Here is a 23467-nt window from a genome sequence, read left to right on the forward strand (position 1 = left end):
CTTGAGAGAATCAAGTCCTTGCTTTTTCTACTTAGTGTCTATTTCTAGTAGTAAAGAAATTATATCAATAAATTCTGTAATAAAATGTCTGCTTTCTTGGCTATAATGCATTTCTCGTTTCCATTATTCTGTGTTCATAGTAATTCTCTTTTCTTATCACTTTATTGTTTTAGGGACATCTAGATTTTCAAAAATATCCCATAATACCTTGAGAATGTTCAGTTATTCTGATGGTTTTGAGATTAAAAGTGCACAAACAGTATTGAACAGTGCACTCAACCTACACTTTTTGTCCACATGCCTGTGCCTACATGTGTATGGGTTTACAGATGTATGCACACATGCACGGGTTGTAAACACCTTGCATAGGGTATGTAGTTTTCTTGTGCTGCCCTTACCCATTTTATTCTAGAGAGACCAGCTGCTATTTGCAATTCTGATTTTCCTTGCTCATTACATTCCAGACCTGAGCAATGACTTGAAATTTAACTCTGTACTAGAGGGGGTTGTCCTAGCCTGCAAGTGCTGCCTCTCCTCAGGACAAGTATGGCTTGGGAACAATTACAAAGCAACTGCAACCTTCAGTCTTTTCACGGTTAAAACGAAGAACACCATGCCCTCCTCCATGAGACTTCCTGGGCCCTTCTTATTCCTTTTCTAGATGGAAAATTCCTTCTGAAAGTAGCAGAGCTTGGAAGAGCAGTTTGTTGTTCAGTCGCTCAGTCATGTCCAACTCTGTGACCCCATGGACTGCAGCACATCAGGCTTCCCTGTCCTTCACAATCTCCTGGAGTTTGCCCAAACTGATGGTGTTGCCATCCAACCATCTATCGTCCCCTTCTCCTCTCTCCCTCACTTTCCCAGCATCAAGATCTTTTCCAGTGAGTCTATGAACAGTATGAAAGAGCTGGAGAGCATGTCAAACTCTAACCCTTCAGGGATCAATTAGAAAAAGCCTGTGATGAACCAGATATTTTTGTTCTGTTTTAGTATCAATATATGTGACCTAGGCAAAGGGCCCATGTTCACTCTCCTTTTCAATTTTCTCCTCTCCAGTCTGTTTTTGCTGCTGTTCCCAAATCTATGTTAAGCCTGGTCGTGGAATTCTGGATCTCTCTCTCTTTTTTAATGTTTTCACTGTTAATGGGTTGTGAACCCACACAGGTGAATAGATAGTGAGAGCTGTACACACATTGACTTTCCGATTAATTTCACTTGACTCCTTCATTGGGTCCTGAAAGCTAGAAGCGGAAAGCAATATATGGTTGTTTAGAACAGTACAGTGGAGACAAAGGGAAATACTATTTCTATAAGCCTTTATAAACACGTAGCTCTTAAACCTCTGAACTCCAATGGTGAGCCTCTTTGGCGTTTGAGGCAAGTTCATCCTTAGCCATTGGAAACCATCAAAGTTCAAGAAAAGAATGCATCACCGTTCCCATCAGCAAGCTGGGGGGTTGGGAGAAATTCTCACCACATACCATCTTAGCCCATTAAATTAAAGGAATAGAGCTGAGAGGATCCAGCTGTGAACAGTAGAATCACCAACTGTGATGGTTTATTTCCAAACATGTACCGCTGTGAGCTCCAACCAGGAATAAGTGATCATATTGGGACTCCCACAGCATGTGCCGGCATAAACCCGGGAGGCCAAGGGCAGGGGAGAGAAGGGTCAGGTGCAAGACCCGAAGAGAACTCTGTAACCCTCTGGGATGCTTAAGGCAGGGACAAGTCTGCCATGTGGGAGGACCAATCCTTCTTTTGAACTCTCAGAGAAAATTTTACTCTCTGTGATGAATTAAAAAATCCAGAGGAAGTTTTTTTTTTTTTAATGGGTTTTGCTTTTGCTTCTGGCTTTTGTTTTCATCACGCCATTTTTTTCTTCTTCCCCCTCAAATTTTGTGTAGGCTCGGGAAGATGGCCTGACTGTGATTCAGCCTCATTCTCTCTCCTTTGTAAACTCTGAGAGGCCAAGCGGAAAGATAATATACAACATCACTCTGCCTCTGCATCCAAATCAAGGTAAGACAGGCAGAAAGTGATCTTTTGAGTGATGCTCTTTGTCTTCTATTGTTGACCAGCCTTAAAAGCTCTGGAATTCTGTCTGCTTCTACTTGTTGAGGATTTAAGGAGTAACAGTTATTCATCACCTCTGAGTTTAGAGCCAACTGAGAGGGAGACACTGTGGTCGGACAGGTGGAGATGGATGTGTCGGCTTTGGTTCTGACAGAGCTGTACTGGAGAGCACAGTGTGCAAATAACTTCCTCACTCTTTGAGCTTCCCCCGCCCATGTGCGGGCACAACTGGACAGATCTAAGCACACCTGTAGGGACAGAGCCTGCCTTGGTGAGGCTATCACGAGAGAGAGTAGAACAGAGTCAGCACGTGCTAAGGACAAACTAAGATCATGGTATACGGTCCCATCACTTCATGGCAAATAGATGCGGAAACAGTGGAAACAGTGACAGACTTGATTTTCTTGGGCTCCAAAATCACTGCAGATGGTGACTGCAGCCATGAAATTAAAAGACGCTTGCTCCTTGCAAGAAAAGCTATGACAAACCTGGACAGTGTACTAAAAAGCAGAGGTATCATTTTACTGACAAAGGTCCACATAGTCAAAGCTCTGGTATTTCCACTAGTCACATACGGATGTGAGAGTTGGACCACAAAGAAAGCTGAGCACTGAGGAACTGATGCTTTCAAAGTGTGGTGTTGGAGAAGACTCTTGAGAGTCCCTTGGACAGCAAGGAGATCAAACCAGTCCATCCTAAAGGAAAGCAACCCTGAATGTTCACTGGAAGGACTGATGCTGAAGCTGATGCTCAAGTACTTTGGCTACCTGATGCAAAGAGTCTACTCATTGGAAAAGACTGTGATGCTGGGAAAGACTGGAGGCAAAAGAAGAGGGCAGCAGAGGATGAGATGGTTAGATAGCATTAGTGACTCAATGAGCATGAATTAGAACAAAATCCAGGAGATAGAGGAGGACAGAGGAGCCTGGCATGTTGCAGTCCATAGGGTTGCAACGTCAGACACAACTTAGCGCTGAACAACCACAAAGAACAAGGAGCTCTGCCAGACAACCCAGCAGGGGCTGACCCACACAAACTCAGTTTTCCCTCACGTGGGTAAGTCACTCCTCCTCTTTCTTTTTCACCAAGGTAATAAATACTGTTTATGACTTCTTTAAGTTCACATAGTGCTTCTACATATTAATACCCTGTGAGCTTCAAAAAAGAAACCAAATATATTTACAGTGGCATTATCAGTCACCCAGATGAATTCTCCAGGCCAGAATACTGGAGTGGGTTAGCCATTCTCCAAGGGGATCTTCCCAACACAGGGATCGAACCTAGGTCTCCCACATTGCAGGTGGATTCTTTACCAGCTGAACCACCAGGGAGGCCCATCAGTTCTGTACCTGTGAAATTTAGAAACCACAGGCATATCTTCCGCCCCTAAGACATTTGTAACTTAATGATAATCCAGTTCTTTGAATAATCAAGATCCACGTTATTGTTGCCAGAAGTCATCACAGAGACTATAGAGTTTCTGAAGGAAAGAGAGTGGGTTGAAAAAACATCTTTACAGCCTCACCAGGAGACCGGTTTGTGCCATTTTGGAGCGACTTTCACCTTTGAACTTGAATTTAATTGAGAGACTCTCATAATTACAGTTCACCGTCTATGACTAGTGAGGATTTCCCTGGCTAGGCTGCATTAGAGGGCAGCAGTGTGCATCTTACTATTGCTTGTGAGCAATGAGTCCTGTGCTGTGCTGTGCTTGGTCTCTCAGTCATGTCCAACTCTTGGTGACCCCATCGACTGTGGCCCACCAGGCTCCTCTATCCATTGAGATTCTCCAAGCAAGAATACTGGAGTGGGTTGCCATTCCTCCAGGGGATCTTCCCAACCCAGGGATCGAACCCAGCTCTCCCACGTTGTTAACGAATTATTTACCATCTGAGCCACCAGGGAAGCCCAAGAATACCGGAGTGGGTAGCCTATCCCTTCTCCAGGGGAATTTCCCAACCCAGGAATCGAACCAGGGTCTCCTGCATTGCAGGCGATTTCTTTACCAGCTGAGCTACCTGGGAAGCCTGCATTGAATCCTAGGCAAGAGTATTTGGGTTTCAGATTTACCCCTTTCTTGAATAACTAGAGAATACTATGCCAAGAACAACCCGAGAGCAATTGTTCCTGAAGGATGACTTCCACCAGTGGAAAAGGCAGCTTTATGGCTCTAATCATTGCCAGCCATCAGAATTACTGTTGATGCTCATGCCGACTCTCTTTCTTTCCAGGCATCATCGAGCGCAGGGACCAGCCTCACTCTCCCATCCGGTATTTCTCCCAGGAAGATGTTAACCAGGGCAACATCATGTACCGTCCTCCCACTGCAGCTCCCCACCTCCAGGAGATCAGGGCCTTCTCCTTTGCTGGTAATGCTTTTACTCCCCTCTAGTTTGAGATGCCCAAACTGCTCTCTGTGAAGCTTCATGGCATACTTTCAATAAATCTTTATTTTGTGTCTCCTAGGTGGCAAGGCCTGAATGAGGCCTTGGAGAGCTAGTGGTGAGCAAAAAATGGCATCTTGGCAAGTTTGGGGATCTAGGTATAGAGACAAAATTTGAGAAATATTCTCACTAAGGGAGGTTTAATTGCAGGCTGAGATAAGTGTTCTAAAAATAAGAAAGTTTATCCCTCAGTAAGGGATGTTCAGTCGCAGGCTGAGATAAAAGATACGGAAGGCGAAGATATGCAGGCTAAAGATACGGAACTGGATGTAGCAAGTCTGACCTAGACTAAGGGTCCACTGGAGACTGCCTCAGGGAGGTCTTGATGGTGGAGGGGTGGGTAGAAGCTAACTAGGCTGAGTGTGTGTTGGGATCGTTGGGAGAACATTCTAAAGAAGGACACACACCCCTGTGCAGAGGCCCTGGGAGAGAGAGAATGTGACTTTCTGGGGACTGAAAAAAGTCTTTGTGTCTGGAATGTGGAGGGTTGAGCAGAGTGGGGATGAGCCTGGATGGGAAGAGAGAGGGCAGGGGCCCTGTGTACCTGCAGAGACATGGAGCTTTACCCTAAGAACAAGAAAAACCTGGTGGAGGTTTTAAGATACAGAAGGCTGGCTTTTCATAAGGAACGCTTTGACTGCAGTGAAGAGAGAGGATTTGAAGAGGAGGCTATGGCAGATGGGCATGTGTGAGAGGAATCTAGTGAGAAAGATCCCATGCAGGCACCTTTTGGGATTAAAACTAGGATTTGACAAAAGACACCTTTTAAAAAAAGAAAAGGTTGACCAAGAGAATAACTCCCATTTCTAATTCAGGCAAGTGTATGCCCTTCCATTAAGTCAAGACAGCCTTATCCTTGCCACCCCCTTATGTCTCCCTTTGACTGAGTATTCAAAGCTGCTAAGTTTTAAGTCTCTTTCCCTAGATACTGGGATGGCCAAGAAATTCATTCAGATTTTTCCATACTATCTTATGGAAAACCCAAATGAACTTCTTGGTCAGCCTTGACACTTCTCTGCCTTGGAATGCCTCTAAAAATCTTGAAGCCTGTTTCTTCATGATCTTTAACATGTTTATGTCCTTTGTGGCTCAGAGGTAAAGCATCTGCCTGCAATGTGGGACACCGGGGTTCAATCCCTGGGTCGGAAAGATCCCCTAGAAGAGGGCATGGCAACCCACTCCAGTATTCTTGCCTGGAAAATCTCATGGACAGGAGAGCCTGTTGAGCTACAGGCCATGGGGTCACAAAGAGTAAGACGCGACTGAGCAACTAACACTTTCACACTTTCAACACAATTAATATACAGAATGATGTTTGTATAGTAGCTTGAATCGTACAGAACAATTGGTGATTTCTAACGGTGAGTTGAACACAGGTTGAATAGTTTTAGAGTTATGTTTTATAGTATGGCCAAGTTTTAAAGTAATATCTGCCATTATTTATATAGATGTAATTGTCTAGAAGATAATTGACTCAAACTGAAAATTCCTAAGCACTGGGATATACCTCTTCTCTAAGGAGTATCCTCATTGTCTGTGTGTATATTTAGTCACTAAGTCATGTCCGACTCCTTGCGACCCCATGGACTGTAACCTGCCAGACTCCTCTGTCCATGGGATTTCCCAGGCAGAAATACTGGAGTGGGTTGCCATTTCCTTCTCTAATCCCCAGTGTTTCCTAGCTAGATAACTCACAGCCAGTGAAAATGTTCATGGTCCTCTAACCCCAACTTTACAAGACCTACTTTTTATAAGAAACTCAGGTTATCCAGGGATTAGAGGAAAAAAAATATGTCAGACCTGGTTGAAGTTATTTCCAAATCCACTATATTCACCTATGTTTCTGGAGCCTTTTTAGAGAGAGCAGAGTTGTATCCTGTATAATCTATGGGATAAATGCCACGAGATAAATCTCTCACGCTGTTACAGTGTGTAAATCAATGTCCCAGGCATCACTCAATTCTACAGTGAAACTGACCCACCAGCTCGCCTTGCCAGTGATATATGACATTACCCACATTCACCGATTTGTAGGATTTTATGTACTGGTAAAATGGGACCTGAATGAATCTATTATAAATCACTCTAACTGCTGTGATATAAAATTATTCCACTCTGTGGTTCTTTTTGTTACTTAAAATTAATATTGGCATCATTAAACTCAACATAATGTTAGAAAATCATCTGGTGATCTTTCTTTAAACCCCATGGACTGTAGCTCGTCAGGTTCCTCTGTCCATGATTCAAGAACACTGGCGTGGGTATCCATTCCCTAGGGGATCTTACTGACCCAGGGATTGAACCCAGGTTGCAGACAGATTTTTTGCCATTTGAGCCACCAGAGAAGCTCCCCTTAAACCATAATAATTTATTTTTCTAACTTTTCTCCTAATATATTTTACTTTTTCCATCCATTTCTGGCCCCCAAACGTTCAATATAATGATTTTCTGTCTTCTGTTCTCTCAGGTCTCCCAGAATCGGTGAAATTCCACTTCACAGGTAAAAATTTTAATCACAATCTTTTAAGAAACCTTTTTGCTCTCTTCATTGTTACTTTAGCTATTTTCTAAGAGCTATTTAAAAGTTACATAACACAAGTTTCTTCTAAAATAATCACATGCTAGTTAGATAGTGATAGTTCAACTTTGTATTCATAGGGAAAAGGCTCCACCAAGGATACAAAAGATTAGTGTTCTTTAAGCCCAATTTCAACTTGTTCTATTATTTCTTAAAAAGAGGTAATAATGGTTAAGATCTCAGACTTTGAATCCAGTCTGTCTCAGGTTCAGCCTGCTTTAAGAAAGTTTCTTAACCTTTCTGTGCCTCCATGCCTTATCCATCAATGGGGATAATAAATAATAATTATATATGTGTAGAGCTTCCAAACCCTGGAGGAGGGCATGACAACCCACTCCAGTATTCTTGTCTGGAGAATTCCATGGACAGAGGAGCCTGGCAGGCTACTGTTCATAGGGTTGCACAGAGTCGGACACAATTGAAGCAACTCAGCTTGCACACATGCTGCTACGGCTGCTAAGTCACTTCAGTCGTGTCCAACTCTGTGCAACCCCATAGACGGCAGCCCACCAGGCTCCCTCGTCCCTGGGGTTCTCCAGGCAAGAACACTGGAGTAGGTTGCCATTTCCTTCTCCAATGCATGCAAGTGAAAAGTGAAAGTAAAGTCACTCAGTCATGTCTGACTCTTTGCGACCCCATGGACTGCAGCCTACCAGGCTCCTCCACCCATGGGATTTTCCAGGCAAGAGTACTGGAGTGGGGTGCCATTGCCTTCTCCAGCATTCATGCATAGAGTTCCCAAAATAGTGATTGGGACATACATGCCTGCCTCATTTTATTGCACTTTATTGTGCTTCACAGATATTGCATTTTTTACAGATTGAAGGTTTGTGGCACCCCGGCATAGAACAAGTTTTTCAGTGCCATTTTTCTAGAAGCATTTGCTTACTTCCTGTCTCTGTGTCACATTTTGATCATTCTTGTAACATTTCAAACTTTTTCATTATTATTGTATTTGTTATGGTGATCTGTGATCAGTGATCTTTGATGTTAATATTGTGATTGTTTTGGGGACACCAGAAACTTGCTGATATAAGACAGTAAGCTTAATAAATGTTGTGTGTGTTCTGTCTGTCTCACCAACCGGCCATTCCTCCATCGCTCTCCTTCTCTTGGGGCCTCCATATTTCCTGAGACCCAACAATATTGAAGTTAAACCAATTAATAACCCTACAATGACCTCTAAGTGTTCAAGTGAAAGGAAGAGTCACACATCTCTCACTTTAAATTAAAAACTAGAAATAATTAAGCTTAGGAAGGAAAGAATGTCAAAAGCTAAAATAGGCTAAAAGCTAGGTCTCTTGTGCCAAACAGCCAAGTTGTAAATGTGACAGAAAAGTTCTTGAAGGAAATTAAAAGTGCTACTCCAGTGAACACACAAATGATAAGAAAGCAAAGCAGCCTTGTTGCTGATAGGAAAAAAAGTCTTAATGGCCTGGGTAGAAGATTAAACCAGCCACAACATTCCCTTAAGCTAAAGTTTAATCCAGTACAAGATCCTAACTCTCAATTCTGTGAAAGCTAAGAGAGGTGAGAAGCTACAGAAGAAAAGTTTGAAGCTAGTAGAGGTTGATTCATGGGATTAAGGAAAGAAGCCATCTTAATAACATGAAAGTATAAGGTGAAGCTGTAAGTGCTGATATAAAAGCTGCAGCAAGTTATCCAGAAGATCTAGCTTAGCTAATTCATGAAGGTGGTGACACTAAAGAACAAATTTTCAGTGTAGGTGAAACAGCCTTGCGCTAGAAGAAGATGCTATCTAGGACTTTCATAGCTATAGAGGAAAAGTCAGTCCCTGACTTGAAAGGACAGGCTGTATTGTTAAAGGCTAATACAGCTGGTGACTTTAAATTGAAACCAATGCTTATTTACCATTCCAAAAATCCTAGGGCCCTTAAGAATTAAGTACTAAATCTACTCCATCTGTGCTCTATAAATGGAACCACAAAGCCTGCTGCTGCTGCTAAGTTGCTTCAGTCGTGTCCAACTCTGTGCGACCCCATAGACGGCAGCCCACCAGGCTCCCCCGTCCCTGGGATTCTCCAGGCAAGAACACTGGAGTGGGTTGCCATTTCCTTCTCCAATGCATGAAAGTGAAAAGTGACAGGGAAGTCGCACAGCTGTGTCTGACTTTTAGTAGCCCCATGGACTGCAGCCCATCAAGCTCCTCCGTCCCTGGGATTCTCCAGGCAAGAACACTGGAGTGGGTTGCCATTTCCTTCTCCAATGCATGAAAGTGAAAAGTGAAAGTGAAGTCGCACAGTTGTGTCTGACTTTTAGCAACCCCATGGACTGCAGCCCACCAGGCTCCCCTGTCCCTGGGATTCTCCAGGCAAGAACACTGGAGTGGGTTGCCATTTCCTTCTCCAATGCAGGAAAGTGAAAAGTGAAAGTGAAGTCGCACAGTTGTGTCTGACTTTTAGCAACCCCATGGACTGCAGCCCACCAGGCTCCTCCGTCCATGGGATTCTCCAGGCAAGCCTGGATGACAGCAAATCTGTGTAAACAGGGCTCACTGAATATTTTAAGCTCAGTCTTGAGATCTACTACTTGGAAAAAAAATGCTTTCTTTTGAAATATTGCTTCTTATTGACAATATATCTGGTGCCCAAGAGCTCTGATGGAGATGTACAATGAGATTAATGTTGTGTTCACGCCTGTTAACATAGCATCCATTCTGCAACCCATAGATCAAGGAGTAATTTTGACTTTCGAGTCTTATTATGTAAAAATACAATTTGTGATGCTATAGCTAACATAGATAGGGATTCCTAGGATGGATCTGGGCAAAATATATTGACAACCTTCTGGAAGGGATTCACCATTCTAGATGTCATTAAGAACATTCATTTGTGGGAAGAGGTCAAAATATCAACATTTACAGGAGTTTGAAGCAGGTTCATTCCAACCTTCTTGAATAACTTTGAGGGGTTTGAGACTTTAGTGGAGGAAGTAACTGCAGATATGGAAATAATAAGAGAACTAAAATCAGAAGTGGAGTGTCAGATATGTCTGATTGCTGCTATCTCATGATAAAACTTTAATGAATGAGTTGTTTCTTCAGTTCAGTCAGTTCAATCGCTCAGTTGTGTCTGACTCTTTGTGACCCCATGGACTGCAGCACGCCAGGCCCCCCTGTCCATCACCAACTCCCGGAGTTTACTCAAACTCATGCCCATTGAGTCAGTGATGCATCCAACCATCTTCTCCAACCTGTCACCTTCAGTCTTTCCCAGCATCAGGGTCTTTTCAGATGAATCAGATCTTCACATCAGGTGGCCAAAGTATTGGAATTTCAGCTTCAACACCAGTCCTTCCAGTGAACATTCAGGGCTGATTTCCTTTAGGATGGGCTGGTTGGATCTATTTGCAGTCCAAGGGACTGACTCTCAAGAGTATTCTCCAACACCACAGTTCAAAAGCATCAATTCTTCAGCACTCCGCTTTCTTTATAATCCAACTCTCACATCCATACCTGACTATTGGAAAAACCATAGCCTTGACTAGATGGACCTTTGTTGGCAAAGTAATGTCTCTGCTTTTGAATATGCTATCTAGGTTGGTCATAACTTTCCTTCCAAGGGGTAAGCATCTTAATTTCATGGCTGCAATCACCATCTGCAGTGATTTTGGAGCCCCAAAAGATAAAGTCTGACACTGTTTCCACTATTTCTCCATCTGTTTGCCATGAAGTGATGGGACCAGCTGCCATGATCTTCGTTTTCTGAATGTTGAGCTTTAAGCCAACTTTTTCACTCTCCTCTTTCATTTTCATCAAGAGGCTCTTTAGTTCTTCACTTTCTGCCATAAGGGTGGTGTCATCTGCATATCTGAGGTTATTGATATTTTTCCCAGCAATCTTGATTCCAGTTTTTTCTTAATTAGCAAAGAAAGTGGTCACTTGAGATTAAATGTACTCCTATTAAAGATGCTGCAAAGATTACTGAAATGACAACAAAGGATTTAGAATATTACAAAAAGCTTAGTTGGTAAAGCAGCATCAGGGTTTGAGAAGACTGACTCAAATCTTTTACAAAAGGAAGATTCAATCAGTATAGCAAACTTCATTGTCTTATTTTAAGAAATTGCCACCACCATCCCAACCTTCAGCAACCACCACCATGATCAGTCAGCAGCCATCAACATTGACACAAAGTCCTCCACCAGCAAAAAAATATTATAATTCATTGGAGGCTTAGATGATAGCTAGCATATTTAGCAATAAATTATTTTTCTAATTAAGATATGTACATTATTTTTTAATGTACATGCATAATGCCTAACATAATGCTATGGCACACTTATTAGACTACAATGTAGTATAAACACCATTTTTATATACACTAGGAAGCCAAAAATTTCATGTGACTTGCTTTATTATAGCATTCGCTTTATTGCAGTGGTCTGAAATATCTCTGAAGCATGCCTATAATCATCCCTACATGACGCTCAGCTAATGAATGAATGGGCTTCCCTGGTGGCTCAGATGGTAAAGAATATGCCTGCAATGCAGGAAACCTTGGTTTGATCTCTGGATCAGGAAAATCCCCTGGAGAAGGGAATGGCTACCCACTCCAGTATTCTTGTCTAAAGAATTCTATGGACAGAGAAGCCTGGTGGGCTACATTCCAGGGGCTCTAAAGGAATTGGACACAACAAGCAACTAACATTTTCACTTTTCATAGTCTAAAATAGAGCCTTTCATTGAATGCTTTGCTACTTTAAGCAAAAGTGTTGTGACCCAGAGAGTGAGTTGTGACAGCTGTGTGTGAAAGATCTCAGCATCCTAGTTTTAGTTCAAAGTGTGATAGAAGCTAAGTGCCAGTAAGCAAAAACAGAATCAGAGCTGGCATCTATGCTGATGTGAAATAGAGACACACTTTCTTATATAGGTCTAGAGTGAAGGTGATTGACCATAAATGGCATGGATACATTGCTGTTTCCTTGGGACTGACTATTTCGTTAGAGTCAACCATCCACACGTCCTATTATAGTTCACGTAGGGCTAAATGTTGGTGAGAGAGAATGTCATCTCCCTAAAATTCTCAGATATTCATTTGTTCTTTGAAAGCTAAAAAATCACACTTGAAGCAACAGTAAATTTTAGTCTTCTGTCACTGTTGGTTTTTTTGAGATTTAATTGATGTATATGTATGTATGTAAAACATATAGTTGATGTATTTCAGGTGTACAACATAATGAGTGATATTTGTATATACTGTGAAATGACCACCACAATAAGTCTAGTTAACATCTGTCACCATGTAAAGTTAGTAAATGTTTTTCCTGTGATAAAAACTTTAACTTTATTCTCTTCAGTTCAGTCGCTCAGTCATGTCCGACTCTTTGCGACCCCATGAATCGCAACATGCCAGGCCTCCCTGACAGCATATTCAAAATCAGTGACATTACTTTGCCAACAAAGGTACGTCTAGTCAAGGCTATGGTTTTTCCTGTGGTCATGTATGGATGTGAGAGTTGGACTGTGAAGAAGGCTGAGCACCGAAGAATTGATGATTTTGAACTGTGGTGTTGGAGAAGACTCTTGAGAGTCCCTTGGACTACAAGGAGATCCAACCAGTCCATTCTGAAGGAGATCAGCCCTGGGATTTCTTTGGAAGGAATGATGCTAAAGCTGAAACTCCAGTACTTTGGCCACCTCATGCAAAAAGTTGACTCATTGGAAAAGACTCTGATGCTGGGAGGGATTGGAGGCAGGAGGAGAAGGGGACGACAGAGGATGAGATGACTGGATGGCATCACTGACTCAATGGACATGAATCTGAATGAACTCCAGGTGTTGGTGATGGACAGGGAGGCCTGGCATGCTGTGATTCATGGGGTCGCAAAGAGTCGGACACTTAGCAGTTTTCAAATGATATTATTAATGATTAATGATTATAATCACCATATTGTTGTTGTTCAATTTCTAAGTCATGTCTGACTTTTTGCAATCTCAAAGCAAAATGTATGAAGACCCTCCAGGGGAACCGCTTTTTGACAGTATTAATTCTTCTAATTCATGAATTAGGAAATATCTTTCCATGTATTTGTGTCTTCAGTTTCTTTCATTGGTGTCATATAGTTTTCATATTACAGGTCTTTCACTTCCTTTAATAAATTTATCCCTACGTGTTTTAATTTTTTGATACAACTCTAAATGAGGTTATCTTCCTAATTTCCCTTTCTAATGGTTTGTTATTAGTGTACAGAATGCAACAGATTTTTGTGTATTGATTTTGTATCCTGCAACTTTACTGAATTTCTTTATTCGTTCTCAGTTTTTTAGTGAAGTCTTTAAAGTTTTTTTATATATAATATTTCATCTGCAAATACTGACAATTTTCTTTTATTCTGATTTGGACACCTTTTATTTCTTTTTCTAGTATTGTGTCATTGTTGAAAAGAACCCATTGTTGGCTCATTTCTGGACTTCTTGATTATTAAACAATTTGCAGTATTACTTATATTTAAGCCTTATGGCAATATTGTAAACATAGGTTTTATTTTAGCATTTTAAAGCTGAGAAAACTAAGGATCAATATAGTAGTAATCTGCCCATGTTTCTATACCTGGTAAACAGTACAACCAGGATTTTAATGTAAGTTTCTGACATTCTGAGTTTAGTGTGGTCTGTATGTGTTCTGGTCATGTAAAGCAAACAAATATCATAGTAGTGTGCCCATTTAGATTTTAAGCCTCAATACTAATCTGAAAGCTTGAATAGGTGAAGGGGTAAACTATTAACTTCCCCAAGACTTTAAGTTAAATGATCCATGAACCTATTATACAGAGTAAAGAAAATAGACCTTGGGCTGACCTTAAATTAATTTATCTTGTTTCTGCCTGAGGTTCCTTTATTTTACTGTTCAGTGATTTTTAAAATTTTCTATTTTAGACAGTTTTTTTTAGAGCAGTTTTAGGTTTACAACAAAATTGACAGGAAGGTACGGACATTTGCCCTGTGCCCCCTGCTCCAGCACATGCGTAGCATAGCCCCTCCAGTTGTCAGCATCAGTCACTAGAATGGTACACTTTTCACCAGGATAAATCAACACTGACACATAATCACCCAAAGTCGAGTTTACTGTAGAGTTCACTTATTTTGCATCCTATGGGTTTAGACCAATGTATGGCGTTTATCTATCATTGTATCATACAGAGTTGACACTGTAATGCCCTAAAATTTTTCTGTGCTTTGCCTATGCCCCTCCTGCAACCCCTACCTCCCACCTTTGGCAAACACTATTCTTATTATTGCCTTCCATGCTTTTACCCTTTTCAGAATATCATATAGTTGAATTCATACTTTTTAGACTGGCTTCTTTTGCTTATTAATATGCATTTAAGATTCCTCCATGTCTTTTCATAGCTTGTTAGCTCATTTATTTTAGTGTTGCATGATATTCCATTGTCTAGCTGAACCACAGTTTATTTATCCATTCACCTGCTAAAGGACATTTTGAGTGCTTCCAAGTTTGGGCCATTGTGAATAAAGGTGCTGTAACCATCTGTGTGCAGATTTTTTGTGTAGACCTTTAGTGAAAAAGCCAATCTAAAAAGTATGAGACCAGAAACAATTTGACTGTTTCTCAGAGAAATCAAAAACGTTGCTTAAAGAAAGGGTTAGACATGCAATTAACGTTTTGATTGTAAGTTCTTAACGTTTGCTTGCTAAGCCCTGCACCATCATGGTATATTTTGTTGTTATGTAATTTGTACTAGGCTTTCCACGTGGCTTGGTGGTAAGGAATCTGCCTGCCAATGCAGGAGACGCAAGAGATGCGGGTTTGATCCCTGGGTGGGGAGAATCCCCTTGGAGGAGGAAATGGCAATGCACTCTCTTCCCTGAGATATCCTATGGACAGAGGAGCTAGTGGGCTACAGTTTATAGGATCACAAAGAGTCAGACGTGACTGAGCGACCAAGCATTCACAAATGTGTACTAAAAAATAACTTTCCTTTTTTTTTTTTTTTAGGTTTGATTTTTTTTTTTTTTACTTTATTTTACTTTACAGTACTGTATTGGTTTTGCCATACATTGACATGAATCCACCACGGGTGTACATGCGTTCCCAAACAATGTAAATTTCCGCATCTCCAAGTTAGGGAACTATTTTTAAGAAATTCAGATATAGAATATTTTTAAAATTTCTTTTCTGAAAGTGAAAGTCTGTCAGTCATGCCCAACTCTTTGCCATCCCATGGACTATACAGTCCATGGAATTCTCCAGGCCAGAATACTGGAGTGGGTAGCTGTTCCTTTCTCCAAGGGATCTTCCCAACCCAGGGATTGAACCCAGGTCTCCCACATTGCAGGCAGATTCTTTACCAGTTGAGCCATTTTATGTGACATAAAATACTAATTTTTAAACAAAATTATCTGAATATAATTAATAGTTGTGACTATAATTAATAGAAACTATTTCTAGAAAAATTAGAAAATTACAAGACAATAGAGTAACGAGGCTCTAAATTTAGTGATAAATTATATTTAATTGATGAATGGGCAAAAAAAGTTTTTTAAATCGGAATAAGAAAATTTTATGTTAAATGATCTTCCTATTTTTTAACTGAACCCAACGTTCAACAAAAGTGTAATAACTGAACAAATATAAGATAGTATCTCTTTTGTAATATTTTAATATATCTTAAGTTAATATGTCAATAATCAGCTAAAATTTTTTGATAAAGACAATTTTTTTAATCCTAACAAAATAATATGTGGCTTCAGAGAACTGCAAAAATATGTGTTCAACAGTCAAAAATATCCAAATAAAGGGAAAAGTTATGTACAAAATCATAAAATAATTAGGCTTCCTTGGAAATGAGCAATCTTATAAACGACCAACTCAATGTTACCAACAGAAAAATATATTCAGTGAAAGCATATGAGACAGAAGCCAAAAAACTTATCTGTGCAGTACTCCAATCTTTACATTAAATTCATGTTGGATTTCAAAAAAAAAAATAACAATAACTTTCCTCCCTTTACTTATAGAGGCAAGGATGTACCTTGGTCACACGGATAGTTGAGTAATATGACCAAAGGTGTTTAAGTTTTTGATCTTTCCTCCTCTTATGTAGGGTAAGGATGGTGAAGGCTCCCAAAGGTGCTCCTCACTTCAAAAAAAAAATCAATGTAAACATTAAAAAATTGTATTTTGCAATTATTTATTTTTATTTAACAAAAGGCCTTCTTAACGTAGATTCCAAGCACTTTGGAGAATCCTGAATCCACTGAAATTTATGGAAAAGTTGGAACTCTTGTCCTCAAGCTCCCAAAATTAAGAGTCATTGGTCCCAGGGCTTCCCTGGTGGTCCAATGGTTAGGACTTAACCTTCCAGTGCAGTAGGTGAGGGTTCAATCCCTGGTCAGGGAGCTAAGATCTTGCATGGCCAAAACTCCAGAACATAAATCAGAAGCAATATTGTAACAAATTCAGTAAATATTTTTAGAAAATGGTCCACATAAAAAATCTAAAGAAAAATAGAGGAAACATTAAGGGAAAAAAAAAGAAGAATCATTGATCCAACTCTGGCCCTCCAGAGAGCATGAAAGATTGAACTCAAAAAAGCAGATGCAATAACTTTGACATTTGACCAAACGACCACAGTCATAAAACTGTCATTCTCCCAGGGATAATGTCGTCTCTCCTTCAGGTGGGCTATTTCTGGACTTCTCTAAGGACATGGAACAGACCTTGTCAAATCCAACCGTATCTTTTAGTTGTGTTCTCCAGGAAAAGACAAATCTAAAACCTGTATGGACTCATTAGTAGGAGTCACTAAATGATGCTTTACTTGGCTGAAGTAGAGGTCAGATTCTCACTGACTTGTTACTAAGTCTAGGAGAAAGTAGAAAAGTAAAAAGTTTCTTGTAATGAACCCATGTATAAGCAGACCACACATTTAAAGTATCAACAGTGCAGCTTTTTCAGGAGGCACTGCAGATAAACCCACTGAGTCAGTGGTGCAGGTGCTCCTACAAACCTGACTTTTAGAGAAGGGAAGGCATGTAGGGTATGGAAAAAAGAATCAAGGGTCTGGCAACTCTGCTTTCATTTCCCTCCAGTGATCAGTTTTCACTTGGATGTCTCAGGTAATCCAAATAAAATATTAAGGTCACTGCTTTATTCACAAAGATGTCTTCCACTTATTGCATTGAACATAATGAGCTGGTAAAAATGGGTCTGCTTACTTCCAAACAAATACCATTAGAATTACTTGTGTAGACATTTCTATCCTTTTAAAAAATTATTTTCTGATGAGACATAAACAAGTTATTTCCAAAAGAGATTTCTTGAAAATGTGTTTCTCTGGAAGAATGAATTAAATCTACAATAATTCTAAAAATAAAAGCTTTTATCAGCATTACCTATGAGTGCATACTTGAAAATTCTGAAATAGTTGGATATACCGGACCACCTGACCTGCCTCTTGAGAAACCTATATGCAGGTCAGTAAGTAACAGTTAGAACTGGACATGGAACAACAGACTGGTTCCAAATAGGAAAAGGAGTATGTCAAGGCTGTACATTGTCACCCTGCTTATTTAACTTCTATGCAGAGTACATCATGAGAAACGCTGGGTTGGAAGAAACACAAGCTGGAATCAAGATTGCTGGGAGAAATATCAATCACCTCAGATATGCAGATGACACCACCCTTATGGCAGAGAGTGAAGAGGAGCTAAAAAGCCTCTTGATGAAAGTGAAAGAGGAGAGTGAAAAAGTTGGCTTAAAGCTCAACATTCAGAAAATGAAGATCATGGCATCTGGTCCCATCACTTCATGGGAAATAGATGGAAAAACAGTGGAAATAGTGTCAGACTTTATTTTGGGGGGCTCCAAAATCACTGCAGATGGTGATTGCAGCCACGAAATTAAAAGATGCTTACTCCTTGGAACTAAGATCATGGCATCTGGTCCCATCACGTCATGGGAAATAGATGGGGAAACAATGGAAACAGTGTCAGACTTTATTTTGGGGGGCTCCAAAATCACTGCAGATGGTGATTGCAACCATGAAATTAAAAGATGCTTACTCCTTGAAAGGAAAGTTATGACCAACCTAGATAGCATATTCAAAAGCAGAGACATTACTTTGCCAACAAATGTCCATCTAGTCAAGGCTATGGTTGTTCCATTGGTAATGTATGGATGTGAGATTTGGACTGTGAAGAAAGCTGAGCACCAAAGAATTGATGCTTTTGAACTGTGGTGTTGGAGGAGACTCTTGAGAATCCCTTGGACTGCAAGGAGATCCAACTAGTCTATCCTAAAGGAGATCAGTCCTGGGTGTTCATTGGAAGGACTGATGCTAAAGCTGAAACTCCAGTACTTTGGCCACCTCATGCGAAGAGTTGACTCATTGGAAAAGACCCTGATGCTGGGATGGATTGGGGGCAGAAGGAGGAGGGGACGACAGATGATGAGATGGCTGGATGGCATCACCGACTCAATGGACACGAGTTTGGGTAGACTCCGGGAGTTGGTGATGGACAGGCAGGCCTGGTGTGCTGCGATTCATGGGGTCGCAAAGATTTGGACACAACTGAGCAACTAAACTGAAGTGAACATTTATCAATATCACCTTGTTGTGACAGTTGGTTCTTAAAATGACTGTGTTATTATGGTCCTTTAGCCTCTTTGTTATTCAGTAGAAAGAGCTTTGTAGAATAGCTCACAGTATCTTCACTTGCTTCCTTACTCTTTCCATTTGTAAGCATCTCTTCAGAGTGTTAAGGTAATCTAAAAAACAAAACTTTTAGCTACAAGTTTATAGAACTTGCCTAAAGGTGACCAGACTACAAGGTGATTTATACCTATGTGTGTATGTGCGCCCTTTCTAGTTTCTGATGGAGAACACACAAGTCCGGAGATGGCCCTCACCATTCACTTACTTCGCACAGATCAGCACCCACCAGTGTTCCAGGTCACAGCTCCTCTGCTTGAGGTCAGCCCAGGAGGCAGCACTTCTATAGGTAAGAACTGGGAACCTGCAAGAAAATGGCTATGAAGATGGAACCATATTTCACTAACAGTCCCTGTTTAAACCTCTTCATGGTTACCAAAAAGTAGTGACCTTCTCTTCCGGAAAGTTGCATGCTTTCTCAGCCATAGCAGTTCCTTTGGCCATTTCCATGCAAATGGAAGTAACAGAGAGCAGGAAATAAACCCTTCAGAGGCCAGTGCTCAGTGATGGAATACAACACTGAATTCATTTTCCAGCCTCCAGGAGTTTGATTTGTTGCCATCACTAAAATATAAAGTAACAGAGTGCAGAGAAGAGTCGTGAGGGAAATGGTTTCAAGGGCTGCTCTTGTTTTCTACTGAGAGAGTGAAAAGTAACAGGAGTGGCAGATTGCAATAACCTTCAGAAGTTGTGAAGAGCTAAAGTTGACCCAAGTGTTTTATATGTGATTTTATTTACCTATTAGTATACTCACTCTTTAGAAGTTTATTCTTTACCAAGAACATCTGAAGAGGGAAGAGTGGATATTTTGATTTTTGTAAGGTGTGTTCTTATATATCCTTATCCAGTTTCTACCTGTCAGTATTGGCCTCAAGTGAATTATCATCCAACTTACTAGCAAGTCATAGATAAAAAGATAACTGTCCCTTCTGCCCCACTCCTTCTCTTGTGATGTAATGGCCAGAGGAACCATTATTAAAATAAGCTGGCTCCTCTATAGATTCGGAGAAAGGAGAAGGGAAGAAACAATAATAAGCAAAAACCACTTCCGCGAGTATTTCATCGAAGAAAACCTACCTAGTCAGTCAGGACTGACCTTTTTGTGGACCGCCATTCCCTCGTTTGTATGGAAGAAAAAAGGTGTTCTGAATTTGGAACTACCGACTCAAATAAACTCTTAAAGAACTTACTTACAATTTGTGAATTGACTGTATTCAGTTTTCTCTCTTTTGTGGTCGATTCAGTTGAGCATTTTTGTAACCGTCGGGTTTCCCACAACATGGCTTCCAGCCTGGCCTGGGGCTTTACTGTATGTGGAGTGTAGAGTTGCTAACATCCGCAGCTCACCATGCTCTATTCTCCTGACTACAGAACTTCAGTTGGAAGTACGAGACACGAAGACAGTGCCTGAGGAACTCCTCTTTGAGCTTCGGAAGCCTCCACAGCATGGCGTGCTTATTAAGTACACAGCTGGGTCACCAGGGCCCATGGCCACAGGTAGCCTGCTCACTCCATCATTGGCCTCCTGGAACTTCTATTTTTTTTAAACTATTTTAATGTTATTGGAGTATAGTTGATTTACAATGTTTTGATAGTTTCAGGTGTATAGCAAAGTGATTCAGTTATGCATGTACTTATATTCATTCTTTTTTAGATTCTCTTCTCGTATAGAATATTGTTCTTGCTCCACAGTTGATTTTATGTCTCCGACAAGAAGTAAAGCAATATTGTGGGATAAGGAGGTACTTAGAAAGGGAAGACCTTTAATGTTTAGTCCATTGGCTGAAGTACTGGGGACTTCTTCTCTGCACCACCACCCACACTCCAAACTATGAAGCTCTTTTCTCAGGTTGTATATAAAATTGATTTCTAAAACCTGGAGTAAGTACGTTTGGAACAACCTCATATGAGTTGTCAGCTCCATGTGAATCTTCACAGTATCTTAAACACTCTGACTCTTAGGGTATAAGCTGCATGTATTTTCATCCATTAAAAAAAGTGGTTATGTGACCAGCTTTCCAAAATAATTTTTATTGTACTTTATCCAATTATAAAAATCATGCATGCTGATTGTTTAGGAAATACAGAAAAGTTCAAAGAACACAACTGAACCTAACTTTTAATAGTTAGCTCTCATATATTGAAGTGAATATGTTTCAAAGTTTTCACCTTGGGATGCTATATACTTATTGTGACAATCCGTATTTTCTCAAAACTTTCATGTAATTCCTAATAGGCATGTAATAATGTGTTCTTCTAAATATTGCTGCAGAGGGAGAATGTCAACTTTTTTACCTTGAAGCTACATAGGATTTGTAACAACAATAAATAGGCACTTGGGATTCACAAAGACAGATTGTTTTTAAAAAGTTACTGAGCAAAAGAAGTATCATTATGATAGATTTCTGGTATCCTAAGGGATCTATGTTAGGAGCATAACAGTCATAGCCCAATTTCTTTAACATTATATTTAACCAACATTTGTATAAAAGATATGTGAGTTTGAAAGATGTTTGTAAAATATTAGTTTTATTATCATTTTAAGGAATAATTACACTAGCATCAAGAGAAGGCTTGGAAGAAGAAAACAAATGAATAAATTTTTTAGTTGTCTTATATAACATCATTATAGTCAGTAATCTGTGAGGAAATAGAGTTGAATGCAACATCCAAGAAGACCAGTTCCTCAGCTGTGCTCAGGAGTCATGGGGCCCCATGGCACTAAGTAGCATTTCTCATAAAAAGGGTTCTATGACCAAACAATTTTGAGAAGCTTTCATATTGTATATTGAAGATTCTAGAAATCTAGTGAATCCTGCCATTTAAATATCTTAAATTTTGTTTAAACCTATGTTTCTTAAATGTTTATGACCTTGAAATTTTTTTTTCCACACAACACCTATCACCTAATTATGAATAGACTTACACAGTGTAGGTTTCTAACTTCAAGTATACTTTTCAAGTTTTAAGTGTTTTTTTAACTTTCTTAACTTTTAAAATAAGCCATCAGTATTATGATTAGATTCTAGAAGGGCTATCATAAAGAATAGAAGTATGCCCTGTATCGTCTAGAATGCAAAGTCAAGCGTAGAGCTTAGAAAGGCAGATTTTGGCTCCATCTGATTTAAAGCTTTAAAAACATTTCAGAGTTATCTCCAGTGAAATTAGCTCCCTTGTAAAATGGTGAGCCTCCCACCTTGAGCCATGCTGAAGGACTGGCTAAAGAACCCTTTACAAGGCTAATGTAAAGGGAATCATACGTTGGGTGGTTGGTTGAACTAAGTAGCTTACAACTCCCAGGGTTTATGATCCTGTATGTGCTTTGAAATCCTAAGAACAAAGGTGTTATGGAAATGAAAAGCATTGTTCCCAGAAGTTATTGGGTTTTTGCAATTTGTTTTGTTCTTCAAAGGTGACACTTTCACATATGAGGATGTAGAGAAAAATGTCCTGCAGTATCTACACGATGGCTCGTCTGCCCGGGAGGACAGCATGGAGATCTTAGTCACAGACGGCCTTTCCGCCACAACAGTGGACGTGAGGGTGGAGGTATCCCTGGCCGAGGCCCGAGGGCCCCGACTGGCTGCTGGTGCCTCGCTGAGCATCACAGTTGCCAGTAAGAGCACAACTGTGATCACTCGGTCACACCTGGCTTATGTGGTAAGTTCTTTCATTTGTCTTTTTGTCCACTGCACCCTCTGATCAGGTTGACTAGAAAGTGATGCCATGGCTGAACATGTGGACCATCAGGTCTATGGCCATAAAGGAACTTTTCGTCAGCTTCCCTATCATTCTGCTCTTTGCAAGTAGTGACGCTCTTTATTCCAGCTGCTCCCACTGTTTCCCCAGCAGACAAGTGAATGAGCAGAACATTGATGAAAATGCACTGAGAATGTGTAAGGATGGGTGATTTGCACTAGGAAACAGTAACAGTGTCAAAAAGCCCAAGTTCCCATATTTTAAGCTCCCTCCATAGTATTTCAAATGGGAATTTTAGAGGAAGAGCAACTTAGAAGAATTTACCCATCAATGACTGATAAGTTATGGTATTTCATGGCTCACTTTTCTGAGAGACAGCCCACTTCTCACTAGCATTTGTCTCAGGTCCAGCTCTGGACCGAATGCTGGCATGCTTGTTTGGCAGGATTCCTGACTCACCCTCCATTCCATGCCCCATGAGAAGCAGGGACCAAGGGTAGATTCAGAAACTCTGTTGTTTTTTCCACTAGTCTGACCTTAATTTGATATGTGATCCTGGTTAATTAAACTCATCTTCTTTCTTTGACTTTACCTCTGGAGCTAAGGTATGTATGTTGTGAACATAAACTGTGTAAAAATCATAATGAGTAGTTTTGACAAATACATTGAAATAAAAATGGTTATCTGAATGATAATCACTCTTAGTATTGAATTTTTCCTTTGCTAATCTTAAAATTTCCTCCAATAACCTAGCCTTTAAAAAAATTACTGTATAGTTTTATGTAATCCTTTTCTGAGCTGAAGAATATGGCTATAAAATCTAGACCTGAATAGTAGCATGTGAGATAAAGCATTGGCCTGGGAACAATTGCTTCAATTGCTTTTGCACAGATTTTCCCCTAAAATTGTCTTTTCTTAACTTAAGGGGAAACTGCTTTTCACCCTGATTCTTCTCGTGGGTCTAGTACAGTTT

At 40.3% G+C, this 23467-nt stretch overlaps 1 protein-coding gene across 1 annotated transcript in view; it reads left to right on the plus strand.

The window, feature by feature from the left end:
* Nucleotides 1-23467, plus strand: part of FRAS1 (Fraser extracellular matrix complex subunit 1) — a 508994-nt gene that overhangs the window by 381550 nt on the left and 103977 nt on the right. Inside the window, exons 33-38 of the mRNA XM_052641724.1 lie at nt 1908-2022; nt 4308-4445; nt 6988-7020; nt 18953-19084; nt 20167-20292; nt 22208-22455. Coding sequence (XP_052497684.1) covers nt 1908-2022; nt 4308-4445; nt 6988-7020; nt 18953-19084; nt 20167-20292; nt 22208-22455 — 792 coding nt within the window. The remainder of the gene's footprint in view (nt 1-1907; nt 2023-4307; nt 4446-6987; nt 7021-18952; nt 19085-20166; nt 20293-22207; nt 22456-23467) is intronic.

Source organism: Budorcas taxicolor, chromosome 6 (assembly GCF_023091745.1).
Source record: "Budorcas taxicolor isolate Tak-1 chromosome 6, Takin1.1, whole genome shotgun sequence".
Classification (NCBI taxonomy): domain Eukaryota; kingdom Metazoa; phylum Chordata; class Mammalia; order Artiodactyla; family Bovidae; genus Budorcas; species Budorcas taxicolor.